Genomic DNA, 19,247 nt, shown 5'->3' on the forward strand with positions numbered 1-19,247 from the left:
TGCAAGGTGAATGGACAGCCCTTTAACAATTTTAACAATTTTTCCACTCTCTTGTGCTGCAGTTTTAAACACACAGCATGCTCCTAAACTGCACGTTTTGCATATCTTTCTTCTGGACTTCCTGACTCTCATTATAAAGCTGCCTGAGCGCAGTAAGCAATAATTATGCTATAGACAAAATATTATGCAGTCTTGAAACTTCCTCTTCTGAGATCTGGAGCCATACCTCAATGAATAGACTGCTTGCTTAACATGAGCAGGACCCTGGTTTGATTCCCACCACCACACCAAGAACATCTGAAATTTCCTCCACCAATAAGTAAGTTCATTACCTTTTAATTCTGCCTTACTCAAATGTACACTTGGCACAGGTGGAATGGGCTGATTCACATCTTGGTGGACCAGGACGCAGAGGGCAAACTGGAACCATGGGCAACTATGACCCTCAAAGGCCAATCCCTAGTGAGCTACTTGCACCAGCCAGGCCCCATCTCCTAAAGGCTCTCCCTCTAAGATTGCACCACAAGCTGGAGACTGCCCATTCAAAACAAGAGCCTGTGGGGAACAATTCAGACTCAAATCATAAGAGAGGCCTTGCTAGGAGAAATAAAGTCCCGACTCTGCTCTAACTCTCCTCTGATACCTCCCTAGCAAGAAGCAAGGGTGCCTCTGACTACAGGGTAGAAGCAGATGCCTTGGTGCCCCTGTGGTCTCTACTGACCTCAGAGACTATGCACCTCCCTACTACCTGATGGAAATGAAAGTCTTGGTTCCCTACTTAGTTTCCTTTGATACCAACTCTTCTTAGGGGTAGAGATAAGGAAATGAGGTCAAGAAGAGGCACAACTGAGGATCTTTGCAGCCACCTGGAAAGGATTAAAGTCTAGACTCTGTTTAGTCTATGCTGGCAGGAAAGGTCTATAGTTTTCTTTTAATCTGCTTGTTTTGAAGCAAGCAGTTATTAGCTGTCTGCCTTGTGTTTCTCTGGGATTTTTTTTTTTTGAGTCTACATTTTTATGCATCAGCTTATGTATGGATATTATTATATATGGATAACCAGCCAGGTGGTGGTGGCACACGCCTTTAATCCCAGCACTTGGGAGGCAGAGGCAGGAGGATTTCTGAGTTCGAGGCCAGCCTGGTCTACAGAGTGAGTTCCAGGACAGCCAGGGCTACACAGAGAAACCCTGACTTGAAAAACCAAAAAAGATAACCAAACTACAATCCACAGACTCAAAGAAGATAGGCATAGAGGAAAGGACACACAGATGGACAGACAGGCAGACAAACAGACACACACACACACACACACACACACACACACACACACACACACACACACACACATGAATCTCCCTGATGGGAGGGGGAAACAGAATAAATATTAAGGGTGAATGGAATGTTGGGATATGAGAATGGAAGGCTTGGGTGGGATTTAGGGAGAGAATGGGAGGAGAGACAACTAGAACTGAAGGGCATTTGAGTGGTGGTATGGAGACCTAGTGCAGTATAAAGTAACACTAAAATGACTTCTAATGATACTTGGCTACATTCATAGATCAATGCCTTGTTCAGCCAGCCATCTTCAGAGAGGCTTCCTCCTGCAGTAGACAGAAACAAATACAGAAACCCACAGCTGGACATTATGCAGACAGAGTGCCATGGAACACACAGCTCTACACAGGTATCTTCATCAAATCCCTTCCCTCAGAGCTCAAGGAGCCTCACAGAAGATGAAGCAGCAGTTACAGAGCCAGCACCAGGCTCCCTGCAACACAGCTTCAGTTTAGTACTTTATGGGCTCCTGACTGTGACAATGAGTGGTCTGGTTCTTGTGCCTGCTCTTGGGGCTCTTTTATTCTTCTGTTGGCTTGGCTTGGCCAACTTTCAATATGATGTGTTTTATTTTATGTTATTATATTTTAGATGTTTTATGTTTTGTTGTTATCTCTTAGGAGCCTGTTATTTTCTAGTGAGTGGGTGTGGATGGGAGAGGAGGTGGGAAGGAATTGGGAGGGTAGAGGAAGGGGAAACTGCATTCAGATTATACTGTATGAGGAAAGAATCTGTGTTTAATGAAAGGGAAAACAATTATACTTTTTTACATCTCACATGCACAGTCTGAAGCTATATTTAACAGAAGGAAACAGGAAAGGAAAAGATGAATCCACTTTATCGTCCCCAGAGTCCCTGTTTTCCCAGCTCCAGGCAAATAGTCTCATGGAGGCTCTGGCTGGCCTTGAACTCATTGTCAAGTCTGAGTATTACCTTCAACTTCTGACCCTTCTGCCTCTAACTCCTGAGTGCTAGGAGTATAGGCATGTTCTACAATACCCAGTTTGGATGGTGCTGGGATCAAATCCAGGGCTCTGTGAATGCTAGGCAAGGACTCACCCAACTGAGCTACATCCACTCCTGGAAGGTCCGTTTTAAGAGCCTTTTATTATAGCACTGCTAGATGAGCTCAAACCTGTAGCACAGAGCACTATATTTAAACCCTTGCTAACTTGGAAGCTCAAAGAAATCCTGTTTGTCGTTTGCTATCTAACCACCATAATTATTTAACCACTTGGATTTTTTTTATTAGATATTTTCTTTATTTACATTTCAAATGTTCTCTTCTTTCCTGGTCTCCCCCCTGTAAAAAACCGTATTCCCTACCCCCTCTCCCTGCTCACCAACCCACCCTCTCCCGCTTCCTGGCCCTGGCATTCCCCTACACTGGGGCATAGAACCTTCACAGGGCCAAGAGCTTCTCTCTCCTCCCATTGATGACCGACTAAGCCATCCTCTACTACATATGCAGCTGGAGCCATTAGTCCCACCATGTGTAGTCTTTGGATGGTAGTTTAGTCCCTTGAAGCTCTGGGGGTACTGGTTAATTCATATTGTTGTTCCTCCTATGGGGCTGCAAACCCTTTCAGCTCCTTGGGTCCTTTCTCTAGCTCCTTCATTGGGGACCCTGTGCTCAGTCAACCACTTGGAATTTAACAGCAATGTATGTCAATAGAAATGACCACTATTTCACGTGGTTAGAAATGGCTAAGTAAGATTCTTCATTAAAAAGCAGCTGATGGGAGGCTAGAAAGATGGCTCAGCAGTTAAGACCACTGACTGCTCTTCCAGAGATCCTAAGTTCAATTCCCAGCAGCCACATGGTGGCTCACAACCATCTGTAATGGGATCTGATGCCTTTTTATGGTCTGTCTGAAGATAGCTACCGTGTACTCATATACATAAAATAAATAAATCTTTAAGAAAAAAAAGGGGGGGCAACTGATGTGCCTTTCACGGTCTCATCCCTGTAACTCCAGAATCTGTGAGGCTAACACAAAAGTTTTGCTATGAGTTGGAGACCAACCTGGGTTACATAACAAGATCCTGAATGGAAAAAAATATTACATGATACATAATTTTCATTCACTAACTCTGAATCAATTATATCAAAGTGATTATAAAAATTGAATGAAGCCAGGCAGTGATGGTTCAGGTCCCATCACTCAAGAGGCAGAGGCAAGAGGATCTCTGTGAGTTCAAGGGCAACCTGGTGTATTCCAGGACAGCGAGCACTGTTACACAGAAAAACCTTGTCTCAAACAACCAACCCCTCTCCAAATTGAGTGATTTTAGAATCATTAAACAAGCTCTGAATTAGTACTCTACATCTTCTTGTTCTAAAACCCACATGCCAAATTAATTAAGAAATGTATTTATTAATATATAAACCAAGGCTAACCTGTAATTTCAGTGTAGAGATGAATCTATCTTGGTTTCTCACTTCTTGTTCTAGTTGGAAAGTATTCTGGCTTCTTCCAGCTTCAGAAACTGGAGCCCCGAGACCAATCTGATGTTCTTTGGTGTTAACCTAACAAAAAGAATGAGATATAAGGGAGAGGTGCTCTGTTTAAAACAGAGGTGTGACATCTCACATCAGTAAGTTTTGAAAACTAGTAACAATCTATTTCATTCATATTTTCCACTGTATTTAACTTTACATCAGTAAAGTGGAGTTTACCAAGCTGTATTTTCTTAAGATTTTATAGTATAAAGCCTGGGGCTATGAGGTGTGTCTTAGTCAGGGTTTCTATTCCTGCATAAACATCATGACCAAGAAGCAAGTTGGGGAGGAAAGGGTTTATTTGGCTTACTTCCACATGGCTGTTAATCACCAGAGGAAGTCAGGACTGGAACTCAAGCAGGTCAGAAAGCAGGAGCTGATGCAGAGGCCATGGAGTGATGTTCCTTGCTGGCTTGCCTCTCCTGGCTTGCTCAGCCTGCTCTTATAGGACCCAAGACCTCCAGCCCAGGGATGGCACCACCCACAAGGGGCCCTACCCCATTGATCACTAATTGAGAAAATGCCCCACAGCTGGACCTCATGGAGGCACTTCCCCAACTGAAACTCCCTTCTGTGATAACTCCAGCCTGTGTCAAGTTGACACACAAAACTAGCCAGTACAAGGTGGTTCAGCCTTTAAGGGTGATTATGCAGAGGACTGGAATTCAGATCCTAGCATTCAAAGTGAGGGAAGCAGCTCATAAACACCTCCGGCCCCAAGGGACTTGATGCTGGCTTCCAGCTTTTGTGGACACTCGTGTGTTGCATACATGTGAACACAAACAAGCACACCCACATAAAATACATCTTTAAAAACAAAACAAAAGAGATAATTCAACAGGAAAGATACCATGCCTGGAACTGGAAACATAGATAACTAATCTGCTAGTGAAATCATGGTTATTGGAGGAGAATCTACTAATCCTACAAATTTACTAAACCAACATAATCCCTAACAACGATCTATACACATTTGTCCTTATACCCAAAAGATGAGTATAACCTTCACCCCTCATCAAGGAAACTTCATTTTTTCAACAGATGAAGACTACTATGGAAAACCACAACCAATCAATATGCAGAGCTGTGGAGCCCAGTCCCAATGGATACACCTACAAAACACTCCCACACATAAGGCTCACTGAAGAAGACAGGCAAAAGAGCCAGAAGATCAGGGAGTTTGCTGTGAGACTGTGTCACCTAGTAACATCAGAAGCTACACCCTTAAAATCTCACCAACATGACCCACAAATCTGAGCTGAGCAAGGATGACAACAATAAACTTGCCAAACTGGACAGGGAAAAGGCCACAAAGTCTCAACACTACACAGAACCATAGGCAACTGAGTAAAGCTGGGAGCAAAAGAGATGGTATTCCCCAGGGAAGGGCCAACAGTTGACTGACCAGTGCCAAACTGTCAGCTCTCAAAAGTACACACAAGTAATAGTATATGAACTCGACAAGTTATAGTTAGAAATATTTATGTATATACAAATATAGATTTGCATGTAATGGCAATTGATGAAAAAAGAGATTTGAAGGAGAGCTGGGATGGGAATATGGGGGGCTTTGAAGAGAGGAAAGGGAAGAGAGAAATGTTGTAACTAAAATACAATTCCAAAAATTTAAAAGCAGGGGAAAATATGGCAGCAGGAAAAAATTGTATCTATTTTCCAAATAACACTATGCTAGGGAGTGTGCTTTTTAAAGATGTATGCCCCGTCCTATCACTTTCCTGAAGAAATAAGAGTTGGCAGCAAACAAGAGTCTACTCCAGACCTGTGATTGTCAGATATGGCAACCGCTAGTCATGTTAGCTATTGCTGCTGTATAACAACAAACTTTATTACTAAGGGGATACAATCTTTGAGACACTTATAAGTCCTATAAATAAAAAGGCAAAAGAAATATTCTAGCAGAAAAAAATAGAAAAAGAATATGAATACTTTCAGAAACATTCAACAATACCCTTGAGAAATATGAATTGAAACAATACTGAGGACTCCCGTTTAACCACCACCTTGACAAAGGCCAATTGAGTTGGATATATGACTCTGTATGTGTGTGTGTTTAATATGCACATGAGTGTATAAATGTGGAGACCATAGAACATTTCAATCATGGTTCCACCTTACAGCTTTGAGAGAGAGAGGTCTCTCACTGAACTGGAAACTCACCATTTTGGCAAGACTGGCCAGAGAGTCACTGGGATCCACCTGTCTTCATTCTCCTATGCTGGGGTTACTGGGATGCGAATCCATGCCTGTTTTTGTGTTTTGTTTTGTTGTTGTTTTGTTTTTTTATGAGTACTAGGGATTCAAACTCTGGTCCTCACGCTTGTATAGAAGCACTCTTAATCTCTGAGACACTTCCCCAGACTCATACATTAGAAACTAACTTCACAACTATACATCATTTGTGTTATGTAAAATGATAGGTTATGGGAAACAATTGTACAAAATCTACTAACACTAAAAGTATACATATAGCTTCCATTCAAATTATCTCATGTCTGGGAATCTATCACAGAGATGCACAGCTACAGAATCACACATGTTCTAAGTCTTCCAGGTCAGCATGGGAATCCACTACTCCACAGCACTTTTACATAGCAATATATCTAAGAAATTATGTCATTTAGAAAAGTATTAATATCTTTCTAACTCGGGGCCATCATTGTGTTAAAAGTGAGAATTTGCTGATGAGCATAGTGGTGCATGCCTTTAATCCTAGCACTTGGGAAGCAGGGGCAGGTGGATCTCTGTGAGACTATCTACAAAGCAAGTTCCAAAACTGCCAAGGCTGTTACACAGAGAAACCTTGTCTCAAAAAACTAGACAGACTTTAATCCCAGCACTTGGGAGGCAGAAGCAGGCAGATTTCTGAGTTCGAGGCCAGCCTGGTCTACAGAGTGAGTACCAGGACTTCATGGAGAAACCCTGTCTTGAAAAACCAAAATAAAAAATTAAAAAAATAAAAAACTAGAGAGAGAGAGAGAGAGAGAGAGAGAGAGAGAGAGAGAGAGAGAGAGAGAGAGAGAGAGAGAGAGAGAGAGAGAGAGAGGAAAAAAGAGAGAGGGGGAAGGAGGGATGGAGGGAAGAAGGAAGGAAGCAAGGGAGGGAGAAAAAGAGAGAAAGGGAGGGAGAGAGGTAGGAAAAGAGAGAGAGAGGGAGGGAGGGGGAGGAAAAGATAGGGGGAGTGGAGAGAGAGAACTTACTAAGTACATCCTAGACCAATGGTTCTCAGTCTGTGGTCTCAATCCCTTTGGGGGTTGCATATCAGATTATAATTCATGTTATATAATTAATACATTATAATTCATAATGGCAGCAAAATTATAGTTATGAAGTAGTAATAAAATTATTTTATAGTTAAGGTCACCACAACATGAGGAACTTACGGTAAAGGGTCACAGCATTAGGAAGGCTGAGAATTGCTGTGCTAGAACCTTCCTTCAACACAGTTGCTGTTCTCCAACATCACTCTGAAAAAATTATAAAATCAAGATATCCCTGCTGACTAGCCTGTGCAGCCTGCTTAGCGGATCTATTTCCTTCTTTTTCCTTTCCCTAAATAAGATAGAAAATGCATTTCTATTCATTTCTAGCTACTACCCCACCTGGAATATCATCACACATCTCAAAGACTACTTGAAGTTATGAATCATTTAGAACTTTATGAGCTATATAAAAAATCCTGCCACTTCTCACTTGGCTTCTGTTGACAAGTGTGTTCCTATTTACAAACATTTGACTCTGGAAAGCAGAAGAAACAACCTCTCGCTTTGGCAATTAATTTTTAAATTTTGGTGGACATATGAATCACAAAGGAGTGGTGTTCAAATGGAGATTCTTATTCCCTGTGCACCTAATACCCTGCAACTCTAAAAACTTCCCTGCAGTTCCTATTGGCTTTCCACCACACTTTGAACTGCCAACATTAGTTTTTCCCATCATGCAAAATTCTTCACAGTTTGTTCCCTTCCACTCTGACAACTTTATCTCCTGACTAACACCTCCCAAAACTATTCTATATATCTTAATACATACACCTAGAAATACTCTCCTTCACTAACATTTTAATTTTAAGGCTCAGTTTGAACTCCATATTATAAAGATCTCTTGTTTTTTATTCTATGAGGATGATGTCATCAACAAGGCTTTCATATATATACTGATTAGACAATTTTGGTATTCATGTTCTCTAGATATGTTTTCCTTACATGGTTACTTGAACCTTAAAAATCAAGCAATGTCTGAAAGTTATGTCCCTACCAGTCTGTCTAAAGAGGTGTGTGTGTGTGTGTGTGTGTGTGTGTGTGTGTGTGTCCCTGCACATGTGGAGGAAGACAGGGGGCAATCTCAATTGTCAGCCCTAGCTTTTCCACCTTATTTTACACAGGTTCTATTGTCTGTGGCTGCATTTACCAGGCTAGTTGACCCATAAGCTTCCAGGGTTTATCCTGAATCCACCTCCCATCCTTTCACTACCATCTGGCTTTACATGTGCTGGTTGATTTTTGTCAACTTGACACAAGCCAAGGTTATATGAGAAGAGGTGAATTCAGCTAAGAAAATGCTTCCATCATACTAGCTTGAAGGCAAGTCTGTAGAGCATTTTCCGGATTAATGATTGATGGGGGAGGACCCAGCCCATGTGAGTGACACCACTCTTGGGCAAGTGGTCTTACGTGGTATAAGAAAGCAGGATGACTTTAATCCCAGCACTTGGGAGGCAGAGGCAGGTGGATTTCTGAGTTCGAGGCCAGTCTGGTCTACAGAGTGAGTTCTAGGACAGCCAGGGTTACACAGAGAAACCCTGTCTCAAAAAACAAAAACAAAAAACAAAAACAAACAAAAAAAGAAAAAAGAAAAAAAGAAAGAAAGCAGGTTGAGCAAGCCAGTAAGCAACATGCCTCCATGGTCTCTGTTTCAGTTCCTGCCTCCAGGTTCCTGATTTGATTTCCTATCCTAGCTTCTCTTCATGACTACAGTTGTGTGGTGGCTTGATTGAGATGTCCCCTGTAAGTCTCATTTGAATATTTGGTTCCCAGTTGGTATATATTTGAAAAAGATTAGGAAGTGTGACCTTGTTAGAGGAGGCAGGTCACCGGGGGTGGGGCAGAGGGGGAGGGGGGATCAGGTGAGTTTAAGGTTTCAATAACCTCTGCTATGTGCCGTTTCTTGTTTATGGATCAGGAAATGAGCTATCAGGTGCTCCAGCACCATGCCTGATTGTCTGCAGCCATATTCCCCACCATGGTGGTCATCAACTCCAACCCTCTGGAACTGTAGTAACACTTTCTTCTATAAGTTGCCTTGGTTATGGTATTTTATCACAACAACAACAAAAGTAACCAATACAAACTGGAAATTAGTAAATGGAAATTAGTTCTTTCCTCCCCAAGTTGTGGTCATGCTATTTTATCACAGCAATAAAAATCTAACTAGAACACATGGGTTTTAGGATCTAACTCAAGTCTTTATCATATCACTCACTGAGCTATCTCTCCAGCCTCTAGAGTTCTGTATATAACAGAAAGGCATCTGAAAACAGTATGCTAAACTAACAAAACTAAACTCTTTATTCTCCTTGGTAAACTGAAAATCAAGCGAGGATTCCACAAAATTATCACTGACCATTCTTTTTGGCCCACAGTCCTTGCTGGTCCAGACCAAACATCGGGCTCTGGAGAAGACTGACACCACCTCCAAGTTTGGCCATGGTTGTTTCCAGACCATGGAGGAGAAGAAACCATTCATGGTAAGGACTGACCTGAGCTGGGGCACCATTAGGCTAGTCTAGTAATTAAATAAGGAAACCTACTTGACACTTCATGCCAGAGTTGCTACCATGCCTTCCCTAGCTTTCAAGGCAATACTATGGGAAGCAAAGGGAGATGTATATCTGAAACTTCAGTGCCTGGCCTAGCAATCTCCACACCTCATACATACAAATGATCTCCACATTCCAGTGATCTCTCATATCTACTTATTTAGATACTAGGATATTTAGAATCTACTACTTTCCATTCCCAAAGACCTATGAACAAGCCTGCATCAGAGCACTTAACACTGTGTTGCTTTCACTAGACATTCACTGACATAGCAACTTTAAGATGTCTGAAGCAAGCCTCTGAACTCCCTCACTGCCCTTTGCTCTCCTTTGCCTCGTATTCTAGATCTCCATGATGAGCGACCATCAAGCATGTATATATGCCCAAGGTTAAAAACTTAAAAAAAAAAAATTTAAAGAAGGAGGGTGTTTTTGACTTTTTTCTTGACTCTCACCTAATATATCAATGAGTTATGTTGGCTCTATATCCAAAATGTATATCCTAAATCCATCTGTGGTGGCTTCAATAAAAGTGGCTATCCTAGGCCCATAGGGATTGGTGCTATGGGTAGGTGTGGCCTTGCTGGAGGAAGTGTGAACTGGGGGTGGGCTTGAGGTGTCAGAGCTCAATATGTGGAAATAAACCTTGTGGAGAAAGAAGTGGGATAGAGAGCATGGTGCCACAAGTTCAAGACCCCTTGAAGAGTCCAAATCCACTGTGTGTGATCCGACATGGATTCTGGCAAACTAGTGAAACAACACAAAGGACCCAAGGCCAGGGTGAAGGTTGCTTCCTGTCTTCACAGAAATCTCTCCAGGAGATTGGACCCTCCCCTACAGACTGATGGACAGGTGAGTCAGATTCTGCTAAGCAATACAGGTTGCTTCTCCACCCCATTTGCCCTTGAATACATAACCATATCCTAATTGGCTAAAAAGCTATAAATAAGCTTATGTGATAAACAATAAAATTAGATCTGTACTCTGATGCTGGTTTCCAGAGTCTGACTCCTGGTATCTTCGTGGGCTCTGTCTCCACTTTCTGCCTACATCCCAGTCCCTGTTCCCACATAGCCAGTATTGCTATCTCTTCCTGATGCCTGTAGATCCAGATGCAGAACTCTCAGCTGCCTCTCCAGTACCACGTCTGTGTGCTGCCATGCTTCCCATCTTGACCAAAATGAGCTAAGCCTCTGAAGTGTAAGCCAACCCTAATTAAATATTGTCCTATATAAGAGTTGCCATGGTCATGGTGTCTCTTCACAGCAATAGAAACCCTACCTAAGGCAAAAGTTGTTAGCATGGACTGGGATATTGCTATAATAGGCTGAACTGTGTTTTTATTTGGAGAACTATGAAACACTTTGGAACTTTGAGCTACAAAAGTAATTGGAGATTTTAAGTAGGGCTTAATGGGCTATCCTAGTACGAACATGGAAGACAGTGGTACTGAAGATGACTGAACTGTTGGGGTCTGGCTCAAAAGATTTCAGAAGAGAATACTACTAGTATGTGTCCTTGAGATTGTTCTTGTGATATTTTGTCAAAGAATGTGGCTGCTTTTTTCTGGCTAAACTGAAGAGTTTTGGGTTGTGTTAGCAGAGATTTTGAAACAGCCTAGTCCTATCTGTATCTGCACTTATTAGTGGCCAATAATATACAGATCTATAGTGAAAAGAGAAAGCTGGGCAAGGAAAAAATACAAAATGTACAGTTTGAGGAGAAAAGGAGCACCAGGACATGTACACAGATTAAAGAGAAGCCTGATACTAAGTAGAATAGCAGGAGTGGGGATCTCAGAACAAGACCCCATCCAGCCAAGCTTATGACTTGTGAAAGGGAATTCAAGAAATATGAAAGGGAATTTTTAGAAAGCTTAGAGTTGGGTATGGTGGCACATGCCTTTAATCCCAGCACCTTCAGGGAAGAGGCAGGTGGATTTCAGAGTTCAAGAACAGCCTCGTCTACAGAGTGAGTTCCAGGACAGCCAAGCTTAAGCAGTAAAGCAAACCATCAAAATCAGAAAGCATGTTCTAGCCCCAGTAAGCAGCAGAACTTGGCAGCTTTAGCCACATGGTTCTGCCTTTAGAGTCAATGGTACAAGAGTTATAGAATCTCTCTCCTCAACTAAGGAAACCCATTGAGGCCAGTCCAGTGCTAACCCCTTTTACATAAGCTTTATTGGATGCAGTGGTAAAAGCAAAAGTTTACCCCCCAAGATTAAAAAGGAGATCTCAGTAAACATTTATTTGGTATGAAACTGTTTCAAGGAGTTTGTACTACTAAAAAACTGCTAAAATTCTCAGAGACCCTCAAAAAGGGATTTCCTTTTGTTATACAATTGTCTTATGAAAACGCTAGTACAGCTCTCTACGGCCATCCAGCCATACAAAGCAAAGACAGTCTTATCTAGATATATTTGTCTTTGTGTAGAAATTAGACCCTCATACAATCAGAGTCTAGCTGTGTTTGCTGCCTTACAGGGGACTACAGTACATACAAACAATGCTTTCATAGCACCAAGTTTATAAAAAATGTTTTAAGTATAAATCATCTTTAAAAAGACTGTCCAAGGGGGCTGGCGAGATGGCTCAGCGGGTAAGAGCACTGACTGCTCTTCAGAAGGTCCTGAGTTCAGATCCCAGCAACCACATGGTGGCTCACAACCACCCTTAATGGGATCAGACACCCTCTTCTGGTGCGTCTGAAGACAGCTGCAGTGAATTATGCAGGAGCGAGTGAGCGAGCGAGCCGAGCTGGCAGAGGTCCTGAGTTCAATTCCCAGCAGCCACACACATGATAGCTCACGGCCATCTGTACAGCTACAGTATACTCATGTACTCATACACATAAAACAAAATAAATCTTTTTAAAAAAACTGTCCAAAAATTAGAGGCATAGACAGAAAAAATTGCTTCCCTAAAATCTGTCCTCACTGCCAAAACCCAGACAGTATACTCAAATTAAAAAATATTTACATTTAACGTAATGCAAAATGCAGAGTGGCCTCATCGAAGTTTGTGTGCTATTTCTTTTGTTTTACAAACCCTGCCTAGAGAAGTTTCTAGGGCCTCACCTCTCCTTGCCTCTGGGGAAATTATTTTTAAGACAAACAACATTATTTTAGATCTATTCAGATGTTGTTCAAAATAAAGTTTAAATTTAAGATTTATGAAAGGTCAATGAGGCTGTAAAATTTCTAGAGGTATTATAATTTGGCCTGCCTACTTCATATAGAATTATTGTGTATTTGAAAGGTTGTTTTTTCCTCTACTTCCTGGTAATTTTAAAGAGTTTGCTTCTAGTGAGTTTGTAATTATTAGAAAATTTTGCCTTTAAAAATGGCTAATAGCCTTACATTATATAAAATTTGTTTTTGTCTTTGTTTCAGTACAAGAAGCTAAGACTTTAAATTTTTCAGTGTATGTTGTTTATTATCTAATTCCTCTAAAAAGAATTTTTACTACCTTTGCCCTTTTTTTTCAAAGGCTTATTTATTATTATGATTTATTTATTATTATAATTAAGTACACTGTAGCTGTCTTCACACAACAGAAGAGGGCGTCAGATCTCATTACAAGTGGTTGTGAGCCACCACGTGGTTGCTGGGATTTGAACTCAGGACCTTCGGAAGAGCAGTTGGTACTTCTACCCTCTGAGCCATCTCACCAGGTCCTCTACCTTTGCTCTTAAAAGAGTTTTTACAAAAAGTAAAAGAAGCTATTGTAATCAATTGCAAAATGTTTAGTTATTGTTATTCAATGTGCCCACAGCAATTCTTTTATAAAAGAAAGCATTAATATAAATTCATCTTTTCTCATATCCAAAGTAAAGTTTTAACATTCTATTATGAAGTTGTTGTGGTGTTAATAAAGAATTAAATGATAAAATCATAAAAGTATTTTGGAAAGAATGTTTTAAAAACCTGATGAGACATCTATTCCTTGCTTCAAACAGCAATTAAATTGGTTATTGTAAAATATTAATTGATATTTGTCCTATTACATAGCAAAAATTTTAAGCAAAATTGATAATTATCCAGAAGACAAATTGCTAAAATTTGCTTAAGTGCATGCTTTTATATTTTCTGTAAATTTATGTATGCATCCCATAAAAATACATCTACAGCCCTTCTATGGGAGAGAAGTATATGCAATTGGGTTATGTTTAGCCTCATGAATTTCCCTCTACTTCAACACAAATAATTGAACTACATGATGTAGTCACTGTTTTTAAAGTGCTAAAATTGAGCTTTAATTTGTATATTGATAGCCTATATATATATGTATACACAGACACATATATATATATCAAAGTTTATAATTGCTTCAAATTGTTCCTTTTTTTTTAATTTTTTTTTAAGATTTATTTATTTTATGTGTATGAGTACACTAGCTGTACAGATGGCTCACTCCAGCCCTGCCTCGGGCATAGTATGCTGTAGCTGTCTTCAGATGCACCAGAAGAGGGCGTCAGATCTCATTATGGGTGGTTGTGAGCCACCATGTGGTTACTGGGATCTGAACTCAGCACCTTCGGAAGAGCAGTCAGTGCTCTTACCCACTGAGCCATCTCACCAGCCCAAATTGTTCCTTTTTTAAGATACTGCTAATTCTCAAAATTTACAATTGTTTATACATATACAACTTAAGTTAAGAGAGAGTACTGTTCCCTTAAGGACTGTCTTTAGACATTTAAAAACTCATCCTAGACTGCCTAGATAAGACCACCTATGGCATCCCAAATCAAAGGACTCTCATGCATTAATGTGGTGGAGAGATCCCCTCACTGGACAGTGGAAAGGACCAGATCCCATCCTTATTTGGGGATGAGGATCTGCCTGCATCTATGACAAAGAGAATGCTGGCCCAAGATGGTTACCAGAGAGGCTAGTGAAAACTGTTAACCCACCTGTGTCCAGAATGGAGCAATCATCTCCTCCTGAGACAAATTCCATTTCCTCTCCAGATGAAGATACTCATGATCCTGTGGCTGACCAGAATAACTTTTGAATCTTGCACTTTTTTTTTTTAAGATTTATTTATTTATTATATGTAAGTACACTGGAGCTGCTTTCAGACACACCAGAAGCCACCATGTGGTTGCTAGGATTTGAACTCAGGACCTTCGGAAGAGAAGTCAGTGCTCTTAACCACTGAGCCATCTCTCCAGCCCCGAATCTTGGGCTTTTAAACAGTGTGGTAGACTATGGGAATTTTTGAAATTGGACTAAATGCATTTTACATTATGATATGGCTATAAGCTTATGGGATCCATGGAGTGAAAATGTGAAGTTTGAAAGAAAATGGCCATCCTAGGGAGTGTCACTATAAGGAAGTGTGCTCTTGTTTGAATAGGTGTGTCCTTGTTGGAGGAAGTGTGTCACTGACAGTGGACTTGAGGTTTCAAAATCTCAAGCCAGGTCCAGTGCTACTACCTTTTCCTACTGCCTCCAGATCCAGATGCAGAACTCTCAGCTGCCTCGCCAGCACCATGTCTGTGTGCTGCAATGCTTCCCATCTTGATCAAAATGGGCTAAACCTTTGAAGTGTAAGCCAATCCCAAAAAAATCTTATCCTATATAGTTGTCGTGGTCATGGTGTCTCTTCACAGCAATAGAAATCCTAAGACATCATCCATTTCTACACACTGTATAAATGTGCCTACATCCAGGTACAACCCTCCCCACACCTAGATTACTGCAAGTTTCCTACTGGTCTTCCTCTTCCTTCCCTTACTTTATAAAATTTATTCTTCACCCTAAAATCAGATTAATCACTTTAAAATGTTTAGAGGCTGCTCAAAAACACTCCAATGGCTTTCTACTACAATTAGGATAAAATCTAAACTTCTTTAGGCCCTGTATGAGTTGGTGCCTTCTCTTTAAAGATCTAGTACTTCTTTACTGTTTATCTTTCTGTTCTTTTCATGGGTTGCTCAGACCTGAAAAACTGTATGTCCCTCAAGTTAATATGATGAAAGCCTTATCCCCAGAATGATGATGTTAACAGGTACAGGAGCGCCCTGGGGTCAGTTCCTAGCACCAAAAAATAACCTAGGTCATAATTAATTACCTTTATAGAAGAGGCCCAGGCTTCTCTTATACTTTATACCATGAGGAAACAACAATGAGGTATCTATGAACCAGGAAAAGATCCTCCACCAGATATGATCTTAGAATTCCCAGCTTCCAGAACTGTTAGGATTAAATATCTGTTGTTTACACTCTACCAAGCATACGGTGTGTTGTTACATCAGTGCAAATGAGCTAGATGTGTTCCATTTCCATCTGACTTCATGCTCTCTTCCCACTTTTCTCTACCAGGAACATTCTCTCCTCAGCCTTTTATATGACATCTTCTCAACCTTAGTTCTTTGCCTTTTCTCCCTCAATTTCCTTCTTAAAGCAGGTTCTCTCTCAGTCACTCTCACTCAGGCTACTGCACTTGTCCCTACTTGAAATTATATTATTTATTTGTTTCCCTGTTTACTGTCTACTTTCTTCTACCAGGATATAAATTCCAAGATGTCTAAGTTGTTATCTGATTGCTATGTTTGAAAAAAGTCCACCAAAGTTTCTCTATAGAACATTTGTATTTACTCAATGAATAAATATTTAGAGTTAATAAAACATTTTTAAAATAATGAAATTTAATTAAACAAAGCAGTCTCTGTGGAGGAATGAAAGCAAAACAGAAGAGGACTAATAAATGAATAAAGATTAAAATCAAAATATAAAATGTAAGCTTTTAACCAGCATAGCTAGCCGGGCAGTGGTGGCACACACCTTTAATCCCAACACTTGGGAGGCAGAGGCAGGTGGATTTCTGAGTTCGAGGCCAGCCTGGTCTACTGAGTGAGTTCCAGGACAGCCAGGGCTACACAGAGAAACCCTGTCTTGAAAAAAACAAAAAACCGAAAAAAACAAAAAAAAACAAAAAACAAAAAACAGCATAGCTGCAAGAGCCAAAGAGGCAGAATAAAAGTTAAGGAAGACTAAGGCTGTAGAAGGTTCACTGCCAAAAGGAGAAAAGTATGCTTCATTCCTATCAAGAGATCTCTTCCACACAAGTACTGAGTCTCTAAAGAAAATGCAAATAAAGCTTTCACATCCTTAGTCTGAAAATTCAAACCTTAAATCCTCACAATTCCAAAAGATTCTGAGAAACAGCATGAAGCTACAAATGGAAAATTCCATACCTCTCACCTCAGGAGAGTGGCCATAGTCAAAACCCCAGTATACCAAAATTGTTACAGAAAATTACCTTCAGACCATGGTATAAAGTTCATATGAAACTTAAATTTTCTGTTTAGATTTGGTCCCATTCTTGGGCTGCATTGTGTCACGCAATATCCTAAAGTCCCCAAACTCTGAAACAGCAACACGTCTAATCTTAAGCATTTCTGATAAATGATATCTAACCAGCATACACAAAACCACTTCAGTATTTCTTTAAGGCCAGGACCAATGAGACGACTTAACTGATAAAAGCACTGTGCCTGAGCCTGATGATTTGAGTTTGATCCCCAAGGACCCATATAGTGAAAGAAGAGAACCAACTCTCACAGGTTCCTCTGATCTCCACATGTGCACTGTGGCAGGCATATACCCCGGCAAGCAAGTGTGCAAGCACACATACACACATAAACACACATTCAAGTTGTCCTCTGACCTCCTCATGCACATTGTGCACGTGTGCACACACACACACACACACACTGATTTTTTTTTTAAGAAGAGAAAGAATTCCCTAAAGTCTTTGCAGGTAATGAAGCCCTACAGCAGAGAAACAATGATGACATAAATTAATGGTGATTGGTGTAAGGGCAAAAAGGTGAGTAACATGAGGAAGTCCAAGTAGTAGGTACACTGAACTCTTGACACAAGAATGAGAAAAGCAAAGCTAAGTGAAACTTTAAATAAGGGGTAAAATCTGAGGAACTTCCTATCTACTGGGACTTTAATTTTTCAGTGAAATAGAAGTTAAGATTATATGTTTAAAGAATATCAGCAAAAGGTGGGAAGGGTAGGGAGGCATATAGCATCAAGATACAACAATATGTGTGTGTGAAATGTCATGATGAAACAGACTATTTGTATACTAACATGCCCCCCTTCACTCACTCCCTCCCACTCTATACTAACTTTTAAAAATGTCTCATCAGGGCCAGGAAAGTACATACTGTACATGTATGAGGATCAGAGTTCAAATCACAGCATCCTTGTAAAAATGACGGGGCACAGCAGTGGTGGCGTGTGCTTGTATTCCTAGCACTGGAGAAGCAGGGACAAGAAGATCCCTGGAAGTGCTGGTCAGTCAGACTAGCTGAACTGAAAAACTCCAGGCTCAGTCAGAGATGCTATCATAAAAATAAGGTAAAGAGGGATTGAGGGGGAAAACCCATGTCCATTTGTGGCCTTCACACACATGTATACATGTGCACATCACACGTAAACATATAACACACAAAGTATTGTTGCTCTTAAGCAAGCTGAGTCACATAATATGTATTTGGCAAGTATCTATTATATTGATACAATAATTAGCCGGGCGGTGGTGGCATACGCCTTTGATCCCAGCACTTGGGAGGCTCGAAAAACCAAAAAAAAAAAAAAAAAATTAAAAATACTGGAGTCTGAAAACTAGTTCTGCAAAAGCTAAACTGGTGTTAAGGTTTTGCTTCCTTTTCTTACAATTCTCTCCAAAAGTTAGATTTACAGACTCATCAAAGTAAGAGAGAATTGCCTACTGGAAGATGTGGATAACCATACAAAAATGTTATAAATGCCGTGCTTATATTTATGACAAAAATAAGTGAGTATGTTTTGAAAAAAATCACTTCAAACAACATACTAAAGTCATTGAAGTTTAAACTTTTCTTAAGGTAAACAACAACAAAATCTTTCTAGTCATTCCAATTCAAGCTCCAAGCTCATCTCGTTTCTATAATCCAGTCTCTAAAGAAATAATTTATGTCCTCAATGCAGCATGAAACAATGGAGAGGTGGTATTTATCAATACCTTATAAACACAGGGGGCAGTTGTTCTCTGAAGGCTTTTCTGGACCAAAGGGATTAGTAACTTAAGACTAAGACTAATGGTGTAACTAAAACAAAACAAACTACCTCTCCAACTGCCTCTCCTCAAAACATGAGACACATATATTTTAATATCCATAACCCTGTCTGTTATTTTAAAACCTACTGTCCACCAACAGTAAATTGTGGTCTACCTTTACAATGGAACACTAACCAACAAAGTACCTAGAAGCAATAAGAACTCAATCTCTAAGTGTTGAGTACAGAAGCAGTAGAACACCTGTTACAAATCCCCTTATATAAAGTTCCATAACAAGGCAGACTGTACGCTGTGTGTTCGCATAAGATGATGATATAACTATTAGGAAAAGTAAGGGGATGGCTAACATTGTCAGTATGGGGAACAAGCGAAGAACAAGAGCATGTGATCTATGAGGGAATAAATAACAACTATTCTAATGGCCCCTACTTGTGGAAAACTTTAAAACCAAATTATTTTGAAACAAATTAGGCAGAAAACAGAACCCAGACTC

At 40.3% G+C, this 19,247-nt stretch overlaps 1 protein-coding gene across 1 annotated transcript in view; it reads right to left on the bottom strand.

The window, feature by feature from the left end:
• The window catches only part of Tsga10 (testis specific 10), a 108,861-nt gene that overhangs the window by 88,519 nt on the left and 1,095 nt on the right, over positions 1 to 19,247 (bottom strand). The window contains exon 2 of the mRNA XM_031368970.1: positions 3,737 to 3,865. Coding sequence (XP_031224830.1) covers positions 3,737 to 3,865 — 129 coding nt within the window. The remainder of the gene's footprint in view (positions 1 to 3,736; positions 3,866 to 19,247) is intronic.

Source organism: Mastomys coucha, unplaced genomic scaffold (assembly GCF_008632895.1).
Source record: "Mastomys coucha isolate ucsf_1 unplaced genomic scaffold, UCSF_Mcou_1 pScaffold14, whole genome shotgun sequence".
Taxonomy (NCBI): Eukaryota; Metazoa; Chordata; class Mammalia; order Rodentia; family Muridae; genus Mastomys; species Mastomys coucha.